The sequence below is a fragment of the Anser cygnoides genome, chromosome 3 (genome assembly GCF_040182565.1).
Source record: "Anser cygnoides isolate HZ-2024a breed goose chromosome 3, Taihu_goose_T2T_genome, whole genome shotgun sequence".
NCBI lineage: Eukaryota > Metazoa > Chordata > Aves > Anseriformes > Anatidae > Anser > Anser cygnoides.
The window spans coordinates 32,422,240-32,435,610 of record NC_089875.1 but is presented as its reverse complement, the minus strand read 5'-3'; the positions used below and the strand labels follow the sequence as shown (position 1 = coordinate 32,435,610).

General features: G+C 35.5%; 1 protein-coding gene across 5 annotated transcripts in view; it reads right to left on the bottom strand.

Moving 5' to 3' along the window:
* Window positions 1-13,371, bottom strand: part of KIF6 (kinesin family member 6) — a 173,301-nt gene that overhangs the window by 108,121 nt on the left and 51,809 nt on the right. For all 5 annotated transcript variants that reach the window (XR_007169484.2, XM_048080091.2, XM_048080089.2 and 2 more), the window contains one exon: window positions 7,042-7,145. Coding sequence is in view for 4 of the 5 variants with exons in the window: in XM_048080091.2 (XP_047936048.2) it covers window positions 7,042-7,145 (104 nt within the window). In the remaining variant the exon portion in view is untranslated. The remainder of the gene's footprint in view (window positions 1-7,041; window positions 7,146-13,371) is intronic.

The window sequence follows — 13,371 nt, the reverse complement described above, 5'->3', positions numbered from 1 at the left end:
CCAACACTGTATATCATCTATCAAAATTAAGTTCACTTAAAGAACAATTAATTTTGTGTGTCAGCCGTGAACTTTATGACAAGCAAAATGGAAATCCAAGTTTGTGAAAAATTGACTGTTAACAAAGAAGCTACTGAAACACTTGAGATCAGCAGAGAGGTTCCTTCAATTAAAGAATTTTGCTTACCTAGACTTTTGCAATAGATTTCCTATAAAATCATGTTATGAGATAACTTGGAGACCTCTAAAAGGATTTTCCTATAGAGGCCAAACGGATAATATGTCTCCTTCATGGCTCCGAAGATGCCATTATTGACACAATTAGTTGTCTGCACATTATCAAGTCTATACTTGGAGGTATCTATAGCACATATCTCACCAAGTCAGGCAACAAGCTTGAGAACCTGGAAAAAAAGTGCCAGCCAGCACAAAACAGTGAGAACACAACTAGGAGACACATACTTTCTGAAAAAAGAATAAGGCATTTTTAGGCCATAGTAGAATAGATCTCCTCCCTCTTGTTCCACCAACATCCCCAAACCAAAAGCCACAGACAGTCAAAATTTGAAGTTCTAAAACACATATGTTATATATTTATAAATATAAAAAGAACAGATGAATAGAACAGGAGAACAGAGCAATATGGCCAACTGAAAAGAGAGCAAAAGCATATTCTTCCCTATTGATGATGAGTAGAAACAAATATTTATGAATATTATATGCAGTTTGCTAATACTATAAGCAGCATTTAGGATTTATATGCTGCCTGTTTAGATAACCAACAGGTTGGTATCCAAAGAGATTACCTAAAATCAATCTGGCAAGGAATTAATCATTTGGATTTTTTTCAATTGTATATAAAGGGCAAAAAATATACAAATAACGCTTCTAATTTTGTAAAGCAATCAAACAGTATCATACCCACAGACAAATTACTAACATTAAACACTTGCACTGCAAAGGAAAGAAGCATACATTTCCTATTACAGATATCATTCTCTCATTAAATATACTGGCGAAGACATTTTTGCTACCTCCTATGTAAAGAGATCCTTCTGAATTAGAAGGCTACAATATGGCACATGTAAAGAGTTTCTACACAGTTGAAAATCATTCATTCCAATGATGAAATGCACACAAATCTAAATCTCTGCATGAATAAATCAAGGGGAGATTTGGCAAGGACTGTGAAATGACCACGACTGTCTCATACAGGTTAAAAAATGTCTACAGTAATGTTATGCATGCAGAGTTTTTGCAGAGAATAAACATATCAGGTAGATAGTAGAGTGTATATGCTTTTCTTCTTGAACAGCATTTTGTAATAACAAAGCAAAAGCACATACATAAAGCAATGCTACTCACTGCCTGATAATATTTGTGGCCGTAATGGTAATAAATAGAGTACATCTAAAAGTACAAATAGAAAACTAAGCTTCAGACTATCAAAAATAAATAAATAAAAAAAAATATCTGAGTTGAAGGTAGCAAGATCTTGAAATAAAAAGGAAGAACAAGGGACACACACACCAATCACACAAGGAAGTCAAAGGGTCTCTCATACAGATGAACACTGAGACATTTCTACAGTATAGATGAGAGAAGTTTTGTAAAGATTCACTAACTGGTTTTAATTAGATATGAGCTCTAAAGAAAAAGTTTTACAAAAAGTATTTAAAGTGCCAAGAGGCACAAATAGATGTTTAGTGGTACTTTCAGAAGCATCTCTGCTGACGAGGCATTCAATGGATTTAAGTGAGAGTTCAAAAATCTGCTACGAACAGACACATTTGAACATATCCTTTTGGAAATTGTTACCATGATTTTTTCAAAATAAAGTAAAATAAAAAAATAATAAAAAAAGGAATCTGACCTTACTGTGCTGTCACAGAAGATTTCATAACACATAAGAGAAAAAAAAATGTCCTCTGGTGAAATACATTGATTTAAGAGGATTCTAAATCAGGCACCTAAGCTCGATGTTAGTGTGAGATATTTTAAACCTACAGTTAAGGTAGCTTCTCTTGAATATTGCCTACACAGCATATGTCAGTCAGCCTGCTAACTTCTGCACAAATCCACTGTCTCCTGTTTTGACATAAACCAAGGTAATACGCTTCTATTCCTTCCACCTTGCAACAGAAATTGAACACTGACATCAACAAATAAGAACATTTGCTCTGCTTTGTAAATTAAACCATTGTTTCAATAGCTTAAGCACAAGTAACTGTTAAAACCTCTACAATGTACAACAGTGCAATATTGTTAATGCCATGATAGCATACAGATGTCACAACGCTGGAAGAGAAAAAAGAAAGAAAGAAGTAATGAGAAATCCAGGGTATGAGTAAGATGAACAATATATGAGTGTTGAAGTAAAAAATAGAAGCGTCTGTAATAACATATGTATCTGAAAGAAATAAGGTAAAGTTATTAATAAATTAAAGTGCTAAGCCAGGACTTCCGTCCCTGTTAGCGGAGAATTCCAACTGGCAAAGGCTCTGGGAGCGTGGGTGCTTTGGAGCACAGAACTTTGATTCAAAATCCTGACTTTCTGGGCACACATTGTAAATTGCTAGTGAGCTCATTTACAACATCAACAAAAAAAAATATCCCAAATGATTCAAATGAAAAGGACTCTCCCTTTTACTTTTGGCATGATTCTTACAAAAAAGATTAAAAAGTAAGAATCATTTCAATGTCATTTCAACCTGTTCTAAAGCATAGTACAGAAACCTAAGGGGGTATAATTTCCTTCTGTTTGTGATGTATGATGTTATTTGCTGTATTTTTATTTCAATAGTGCAAAGTGTTCTTTTTTTTTTTTTCCTTCATCTCCTCTCTAAACAAGGCACTAATTCTCTAGCTTAAAGAAATATTTAGAGATCAGCCCCTTACAGCTGAGGAAGTAGACGGTGTGATCCAAAGCAAGCAATACAGATTTTGGAAGCATTTTACGAACTACATTTTGGACCACTTATGTAGCATAGCTGCATTTTTTATGCCGTGCTTTTTAAATAAAAAAAAAATGAGAGTAGCAGAATTAATGTATGTTTAACATTTATGAGAATAAAATAATAAAACAAAAAATATGACATAATAAAGTAGATCTTACCATTTTACAGAGAATTCTGAAGTAAGAATTCTAGACAGCTGTGCCTTTATTCACAGGACTGATCATTCATAAGCAAAGTCAAGAGCATTTGTTTTCCATTTTGTTGTAAATTTAATGAATGACAATGTGACATTGCAGTGGCTATGATGAAAGTCTATTTGACCTTCTTTTCCCCTTTCATTAAATAAATTAAAAAAAAATAAATATCTGAAGACATTTCTATGATTCAAGTGAGAAAAAAAGCAATGAAGAATGAACTACAGCTTGTTCACAAAATATATTTAAAAATCTAACAATCTGAACTGCAGTGAGTAGCCCACTGACTTTATTTTGAATACCCTGAAAGTAAGCAAGTGGAATGAAGCTCATTATTGTAATAAATGTTTAGTATAACTAAGTCAAGAAACATACAAAATATCATTTTATATGATATTAATACTTATTTCCAGGGCAATCACTAGCATTTATTTCCTGCAACTCTTGTACAGAGCAAAAGCCTATGCATTATCATGACCATAGGTGAAAAGATAGTATTGGTTCTACACATGCACCCAGTAGATCTAGTTTCATTCTGGCATCCATCTTCTATCAAAAAGTACCTGAGAAAAGAATTTGTGCAGAGACAACAAAATAAATATGTACTTACTGCATGGAGCTTTTCATTGACATATTTTGTACCTTTGATCATCTGTGTTAAGAATCAATGAATAAATACAAAAATTGGCACAGAATTGTCTTTCAGAAGACAAATTTTGCTTTGACCTCTCTTGAATTGATGAATCAGAACAAGAATTAAAATACAACAAATATTGATTAAAATATATTTAGTAACACTTCATACTAGTTAATTTCCTCCTTACAACTAGACTTTGGTAAAAGTGTAAGGCTTTTGAAAAGAACTATGTAAACTTGAATTATCTATATATATGTGTATGCATACATATACACGCCAAGATACAGTTTATTTAAGTTTAAACAGAGGATATCTTAACTGAGCAGAAATGTCCAAATAGCATTTGAAATATATAATGACTCTAATTATAATTTCCCTTCTGGCCACATTATAAAAGCATCAATCAAAAAAAGATTATTCTCTCTGGAATCCCCTACAGTACTAATCCCCCTAAGAATTGTTATTGTGCGGTGACTCTGAATAAAGTGCAACATAGCATGTTGTACTATCACCTTTGCCATGTTTCTTTTCCTCTTCTGTTTGTCATAACAATCTGATCCATATCTCTCCCAATCAGCAATATTATTTAAGTTTCATTTTACGTGCAAAACTAGATGAAAACCATAGACATTTTCCAGAAATAGTAAATTGTGATTTTATCAGCCCTCACCCAACTCTATACTTTTGTTTGGACTATTCATTTGTATATTTATTCTTTAATTTGTGGAAAGTCTCCAGATAACAAGTAGCTCCAAACTCAGATGGTCAGTCTCAACAAACAGATTTGTCATAAAGATTTAATGCATAACACAGCAAAAGACTCTCATTAGAGACAGAATAGTTAGATGTTATCTGTGAATGTTTGTAAATGTTCTAAAATGATCATGACAGGATGCTCAGACAGACCTAAGCCAGCATGGTCACAAATATTAACCAAATGAAAGTAAGCTCAAAATATATAAAAATATGGAAAGGTATTTTCAATGAAGACGTGCTTTGTCATGCTACTAGTTGATTATATTTTTATCTGGTTGTTAAGTTCACATCGGTTTGTTTACCTGTGAACACTGCATGCAAGAACATGTACAAATGCAAAACTCAGAGCCTGACGTTTACCATTTTCCTGCCATTTGAACTGTCCAAAAAAAAAAAAGATTTTTTTCTTTCAACATTCCATTTGGCATACAGAATCAATAAGCCAGTCCGACTGGCTCATGTATATGTTAGTAATTCTCTAGCAGTGTCTTCTGCTTGAAACTATGTCACCCATAAAAAATTCTGTACACCCAAGTCTGCTTTCCATTTTAAGTCTATATTAAAAAAAAAAAAAAAAAAAAGAGATCTTTGAACAAGGGCATTATCTGGAATTTATTACTGACAAGGTTAATCCTTTGTGGTCCTTCTTGCTGATTAGTGATTCTCAGGAAATGTACTGTACCTCAGTCAGCAGTATTTAAATTTGGTTCTGAATCTTAATTGCAAGGGCGTTTGTTCCAAATGAGAACACATTTTTGAAACACATGTACTACATGAGTCTGAGTAAACATACCTACAAGATAAATTTAAACAACTTAAAGTTTTGTGTTGTCCTAACGTAGCTTAGGTCCTTGAAGGCTATTTTCCCTTTCTGTGTCTTATTATAGGTAGAAACTCATTAAAGGCAGAAAGTCTCCTCTGTGCTTCTCTTTGGAGGACTGGGATGCAAAATTCCTTGCTATTATCTCAGGAGCAACCTTTTCTGACAAGGTAACACTCCATATATTGTGCTGTAAAGATAAAAAGGAAAAAATATTCAACTGCTATACTTTTTAGTTATGCATTTTTGAAACAAGGCCTCCTGTACATATGCTATAGTGCAATTTTATGCAGACTGTACATTCTTAGTTTTCCTTTGCATACTTATGTTAAAAACTTTCATCAGCTGTGAACCCATTTCCGCCTATGAGACTACTAATTTCATAACAAAAAGTCAGATAGGAAATCTTAGGAAGTGAGGTTCATGGCCTTGGCATATAAATAAATAAATAAATAAATAAAATCAATGTCCCTACACAAACTAAACAGCAAGAAAGATCACAAAGGAAAATTCACGTGACAGATTTTTACAATGATGTTAGGAAAGTATATCTTTAAATGAATATATAGGTTATTTATGTGTATCGTAATAAAGTCCCCAAGAGTGGCTCATCTTGTGAAAGACTAGTTCTGTCAGGGTAAAGAGAAACTTGCCATTAAGGTCATTTAATTTCTTATGTAAAGAAAAAGAAAGATACTTCTCTGTTTTTATACAAGAAATTTTTATATAATGCTATCTGGCTCCTCATCCTTGATATGGATGTCATTTAGTTTCTGAATTAAAACAAAACAAAACAATCAAAACCGATAATGAAAAATGACAACATTAAAGGTAGCAACTTGCTACGTATCTCCAGAATCTCCTGGATGGTATGGGAAATTTTTAGCACTGGTAGTTTTCTTCTGGAACACTTCCAAGTTAAATTAAAATCATTGTCAAAATTCTTGCACCTTCATTATCATTAATATACCAAACAAACAGAATATCAGAACAGTTACTACTACTTTATACAGATGAGGCACAGAGATTAAATAGGTCCATCCCATAAGATCGCTTAATTTTTCAAATCTCAAAACTGAATATAGCTATTTTGAAATTTTAGCCCTAAGAAAATATTTTTACATTATACATAGAAAGTTCTTATATTCTGCGCTGATCTTTTACTTAAAGCTGTAAGATATTACAACACATAAATGAATAGCATGTTCAGTAAAAAATTTAAATATTTAGCTTTTAAGACATTGATTAATTGTGTATTAGAAATGCAGGCTTTCTCTTGACATATGTCAAACTAACACTACAGCATGACCCTTCTCAGTACAAAGAATGTTTCTTGAGTTCTACTTAGATCGTATATCCAGTTTTGAGAAATACTGTTTTTTTTATTCTGCACTATTATACAACACTTTTTTTTGCATGGCATCTGTCAGGCATTCCCATCCTTTGCATTTACTTTACTTCAGTTCCTCAAAGCTGAGACTGCAGAAACACAGCCAGCAGCCTCATACAGCTTTTCATGGAAAACTGCCATTCTAACCCGGCATCTAACTTCACTTTATTATTCACTATGAAAACTTTAAAACTCTGAGATGAATTTAAATATTTATGCCAACAAAGAAACTGATGAAAACTATCACCACAAAAGAAGAAAATGAAAAAAACAATGTAAGCCATTACTGAAGCAGCTCTTCTTGTGAAAGCTCTGATGTTCTATGCTTGCCAGTCACCAGTACCAGCTCATCTTTCAACTCCTGGATCTCCTTTTGCAGTTGGACAACCATCTACAAACAGCAAAGTATAAAGAAAGCATCACCTACAAATTATTAGATAGGTTATGAATTTTGCATTAGAAGGTTAAGTTTAGGGAAATATTTACTTTGCTTTTCTCTATTTGTTTTAAACAACCTCTTTTTTTTTTCCAGAACAGAAATACACCAAATAAGAAATAAGAACTCAAATACATCAAGCACACATTTTTTTTTTCTTTTCCATTTATAAAAACAAGAAAAGTCATCCAAACTCCATAAACTTTATGTGTTAGAAGACATGATTGTACAGAAAGACTTCAAAAGACTACTTGCAAGAGAAAAAAATTCACCATAGGAGGAGCAAAAACGTTAGTTTTGCTTGCTAGTGATGAAAACACAAAATAGAACTGATTGAGGTCTGTTAGAAAGAGAACTACATACCAAAAGTGATTTTTCCTTTCCCTTTAGAAACAGAAATTCCAGAACAATATCAGCATTTTAACCTTACATGTAACAATCCACTCTTAATAGAATTATAGCATACAAATTTGCAGGATGTATCAGTTGCTGATACAGCAACTATGTAATTATTAAATTACTAATTTAATTATGAGAATGCAATTGCTTTAATGAACAGTAATGACTGAGAATGTGATCTGCAGAACTGTACTAGATTTTTAAATTTTAATAGGTTATTACTGGAAAATGTGTTTGGGGGAAAATATTTGTATAAAAGACATATTTTAGAAATCATTATCCTCCCAAGGTCAAATTCTACAACTCAAAGACAATATGTGAGTTTAAAACATGAATGAACGAGTTCTTGGTTACTTTAAGATGGATCATTTTAATGATGCATCACCTTATAATGGCTCAAATGCATCAGAAGTCCAATAATATTTATAGATGCATATGAGTGCACTGATATTCAAAACCTTTCTGGACGTGGTCCTGGGCAACCAACTCTACATGTTCTGCTTGAGCAGAGGTTTGGACAATGACCTCCAGAGGTCCCTTCAACCTCAACCATTCTGCAGTTCCATGTGCAAAATGTTTCCAAGAAAATAACATTTTCACGAAAAAATGAATTATTCCTGATTGCATACACTTTATAGAAAAAAAGATTGTTGAGACTCTATACATATCTTCAGTGGATATTAAAATTCCTTCAAATACTTGTATTTCTTTTAATGTTTAATTATAATTTCCTCAACTTTGAATTATTTTACTTAATATACGTATATATTTTAAGCATACATATATTTTTTTTAACTGTAAAAATACTGGTAACATATTTGTTACCACAAATTATGAAAGGTTAACTTAGTCAAAAATACTTCATCTAAGAATCTATTAAGATGGTGAACTGCTAGTTACAGATATTGCAAGAATACTTCAAGAATATTGCAGGCCAAGCATTTTCACCTGATTTTAGATTGCCTTACTCTGGTGTTACATTTTGACACAGTCTATGCCAAGAGTAAATAAAATAAAACAAATTTGTGGATTCAGTACAAAAAAGTAGAAGGTGTGAGTGATAGTACCTTCTCTAAAGTACAAATTTATTAGCATGATTAACCTCTATCTGACAACAACATAATTTTCAGGGTGTGGATAAAATATTGATTTTCAAGTAGTATTAAAGGAAACAAAATTCTACAGTAGGATAATATTTTACCTTATATTTTTTAAATGAATACCAGAGGAGATTAGATTAGACTTAGTTCAGGCTCAACAGTTTGGTTTTCAGTTTAAATTAAATCCTTTGGTCATGAGTGAGAGAAATACAAAGCTAAGTTGCTTAACAAGGAAAATGGGTACATATGCAACTTTTAGTAAGATACAGTGAGGAAGTTTCCATTATGAAGAACAGAGTTTACACAGCAGTCAGACTTACGTTAGATCTACCAAGAGGTATTCTGCACTCTATTTATAAAACATGCATTCAAATTACAGATGATAAATAATGCAAATAAATGACGTAAAATCATAAATTCAGCACTTTACTGAATAATCAGGTTGCACACTGGGAATATACTTTAGGTAGTTAAGATGGGCAACAAATTCCACAGCGAGCGCAGAGCCATATAAAGTCTAGGTACCTGTGTTCCCTTGCCTTTTCCACAAGAGGGGATAGATTTCTAACCCTTCCGAGTCCACTTTTGCTTTATTTGCTAAATGATCCTGCAGAGCGAGACATACCAAACTTGTGGAGTATAGCTCCACAGGATGTAGTAAATGTTCAGGAGCCTGCATGTGTTCCACCTCAATCAGAGGCTTCTGTGGCCATGGAAGGAATGTTTTACATGATTTGCTACTACAAAGCCTACATGAGAAAGACAAAAAGGACAGACAACCAGAAAGTAAGAATTGTTCAGCGCATGCTGTATTTTTTTTTTGGTGTGTGTGTTTTGTTTTTGTCATGTTGTTACAGTTAGAAATTGTTTGGAAAGCAAAATTAAACAAATAAACCCTGAACTTATTTTTATTTTTTTTATCTGACAGCTCTTTCTCAGAGACAGAAGGTATGCTGAAATGCATCTATAGTTCTTTCTCTGTATCCATATAAGCAGCTCTGGCACAACAAGCGTAACCTCATTGAAATATTTCCCATGTCAGAAAACATTGATACACAGCATGCTGACCCAGTAGCTATCATCATCTGCTATAGTTTGCTGAATTGACCAATCTTTAATAGGTGTATTTAATATTTAGAAAAATATTTTTTCTAGGTAATGCAGAAAATTACATTAAATAAAGTAACAAAGGTTTATTAATGTAGTAAAACTTATTATTAAAGAGCACATCTTCAAACAAATATGGCATGCAAAGCTAGAGGCATATAAAATATTTCAAAAGAAAGACTAACCAAATGTTAAAAACAAAAACCTAGGGTACATTTTTGTTATACAAACCAAAAGAAGAAACATGCTTTCTTTACGTTGCAATGCTTCATGCTTTACCAACATGGATTACTACCTTTATCCTTCCCTGCCTAAATCCCTGATTCATTCCACAGAGTTCCTCTGCTGCTCTTTGGGATATGAACATCAGCCTATAGGTTTAGTGTGGAAATTCTATTTCTACATCTCATTTACTTGTCTTCCTTTTTTTCTTAATGGTAACTTTACAGACTTCGTTCTTCCTAACTAATAAAATGTTCCTTGGACCAATCTCAAGGAAGGTCTGTACCTGTAGGTTTCTTAGCTTTTTAATATTCAAACTGTTCCAGTGCAGTAGTATGCCTTATTTCTATAGAACTTGACAATAGAAGGATTCTATGAGTGACATCACTACAGCCTTTCTGCTTTACATTTCCCTCCTGTTCTCAGATTTGAAAAAATGAAAGCATATTCTGAAAGAATACATTGAAAGTCTTAAATAAGCAATTACTATAGACTTTTGAAAAACAAAATGAGATGACACCATATCTAAACTTTCACAGAATACTCTTGTTGCAAACATTTTCGTGTAGAACTCTTATTTCTGTTAGCAAAGAAACAAGATAAAAGAGTTGGTGTGGAGCTAGATCATAGTGTATAAGGTCATCTAGTCTAACTGCGTCTCAAGGCAGGGCTAAATAGGTCACATTGCTTCAGGCTTGTCCAGCTGCATTTTGATTATCTCCAAGGACAGAAGGTCCACATTCTGCCTGGGGAGCCTATCTCAATATATAACCACCCTTATGGTGAACATGTTTCCTAATCTTTAACTATTTCCAAATATATAATTAAAATTTCATGTGGTGCAACGTGTCAATTGAGGGCAGGAAGGCTCTGCAGGAGGATCTGGATAGGCTGGAGCGATGGGCTGAGGTCAACTGTATGAAGCTCAACAAGGCCAAGTGCCGGGTCCTGCACCTGGGGCGCAACAACCCCAAGCAGAGCTACAGGCTGGGAGATGAGTGGCTGGAAAGCTGCCTGGCCGAGAAGGACCTGGGAGTATTGGTTGATAGTCGGCTGAATATGAGCCAGCAGTGTGCCCAGGTGGCCAAGAAGGCCAACAGCATCCTAGCCTGTATAAGAAGCAGTGTGGCCAGCAGGGCTAGGGAAGTGATTGTGCCCCTGTACTCGGCTCTGGTGAGGCTGCACCTCGAGTACTGTGTTCAGTTTTGGGCCCCTCGCTACAGGAAGGACATGGACGTGCTCGAGCGAGTCCAGAGAAGGGCGACCAAGCTGGTGAGGGGTCTGGAGAACAAGTCTTACGAGGAGCGGCTGAGGGAGCTGGGCTTGTTCAGCCTGGAGAAGAGGAGGCTCAGGGGCGACCTTATCGCTCTCTACAGGTACCTTAGAGGAGGCTGTAGAGAGGTGGAGGTTGGTCTGTTCTCCCACGTGCCTGGTGACAGGACGAGGGGGAATGGGCGAAAGTTGCGACAGGGGAGTTTTGGGTTGGATGTTAGGAAGTACTTCTTTACCGAAAGGGTTGTTAAGCATTGGAACGGGCTACCCAGGGAGGTGGTGGAGTCACCATCCCTGGAGGTCTTTAAAAGACGTTCAGATGTAGAGCTTAGCGATATGGTTTAGTGGAGTACTTAGTGTTAGGTCGGAGGTTGGACTCGATGATCTTGAGGTATCTTCCAACCTAGAAATCTGTGATACTGTGATACTGTAATTGCCTGTTGTCCCATCACGGTCTATCATTCAGAAGACTCTTGCTTTGCCTTCTCTGTACCTATTAGGCAGATATAAAGTAACAAGATTCCTTTATTCTTCTCTTCTTAAGGGTAAATAAATCCAACTCTGAGCCTTTACTTATTATATAAGTTGCTCCAGTCCCCTGACCATCTTGATGTCACTCTGCTGGGCCTTGCTTCAGTAAATCAAGGTCTGGACACAACAGTAGGCCTGCTGCTCTCAATGTAGTCTCTCAAGTCCTGTATAGAGGGGAATAACAACTTCCCTTGACCTACAGTCTCGCTAATACAGCAGAGCATTTGGTTGGTCTTCATCACCACATCACACTATTGACTTAAGTTCAATTAAGTCTAGCTGGATCACCAGGACTTTTTCTACAAAGCTGCTTTCTATCTTATTGGTGTCCAGCTGTATTGCTGTATGGGGTTATTCCACCCCACTTAGACTTTACCTTAGTTTAACTTCATTAGATTCTTCTCAGTTGCTCATTTCTTCAGCCTATCAAGCTCTCTAAATACTAGCCTTATCGCCCAAATTACTGAGCACTACTCCCAATTTGCTATCATCTGTGAACTTTTTGAGAGTGCACTCTGTCAAATCATCGAGGTTGCTAATAAAGACACTGAATGCTACTGACCCAGCTACACAAGGGATCATTGCATCACTGATCACACTTTTAAGCCTAGCAGTTCAGCCGGTTTTCCACCAACCTTACACAATCCATATCTCATCTCTTTCACTACGGGAATGCAGTGGAAGAAAGTGTCAAAAACCTTACTAAAACACAGATAAACAACATCCACCACTCTCCTTGTACACATAACCAGTCATTTAATTGTAGAAGGCAATCAGGTTGGTCATGGATATTTTACTCTTCATAAATCCATACTGGCTTCTTTTAGTCACCTTCTTGTTCTTCGAGTGTTTGGAAATGGCTTCTAGAAGGATTTGTTCCATAATCTTCCCAAGGATTGAGATTAGGCTAACTGATGTACAGTTCCCCAAATCCTCCTTCTCACCTTTCTTGAAGATAGGCATGATATTTGCCTTTTTCCCATCATCAGTAACCTCCCTGATTGCCATGACCTTTTAAAGATACCAAGTAGCCTCACAGTGACCTCAGCCATGTCCGTCGGCACCCTCACATGCATCCTATCTGATCCTTTGGACTTATCCATGTCCAAGTGGCCTAAGTATTCCTAATGTTCTTTCCCCACTGCAGGTAATGCAGAGAACACACTGCTAGTAGGACCTGGGGGCCTGAGGTTAAACCTTTACAAGTAACAGCTGAGGCGAAACAGCCTTTTCAGTGCCCTTTGTCAGCAGGTCTACTGCTCCACACTGAGCTGCGGGCCTACATTCTCCTTAGACTTTATGTTGATGTCAATTTACTTATGAAAGACCTTCTTCTGACCCTTTGCATTCCCTGGTGGTTTTACCTCCAGCTGAGATTTGGTTTTTCTCAGTTCTATACCTGTCAAAAAGATCATGAAATTTGGATTGCTTTCACCCAGGTGTATTGCCCTTCCAGTGCATTTTGAGATGGTTAAAATCCACTATGCCAGATCACTCACTACACTGCTTGCTGTACCAGAGAAGCCTCATTGACCTCAACATCACAACAT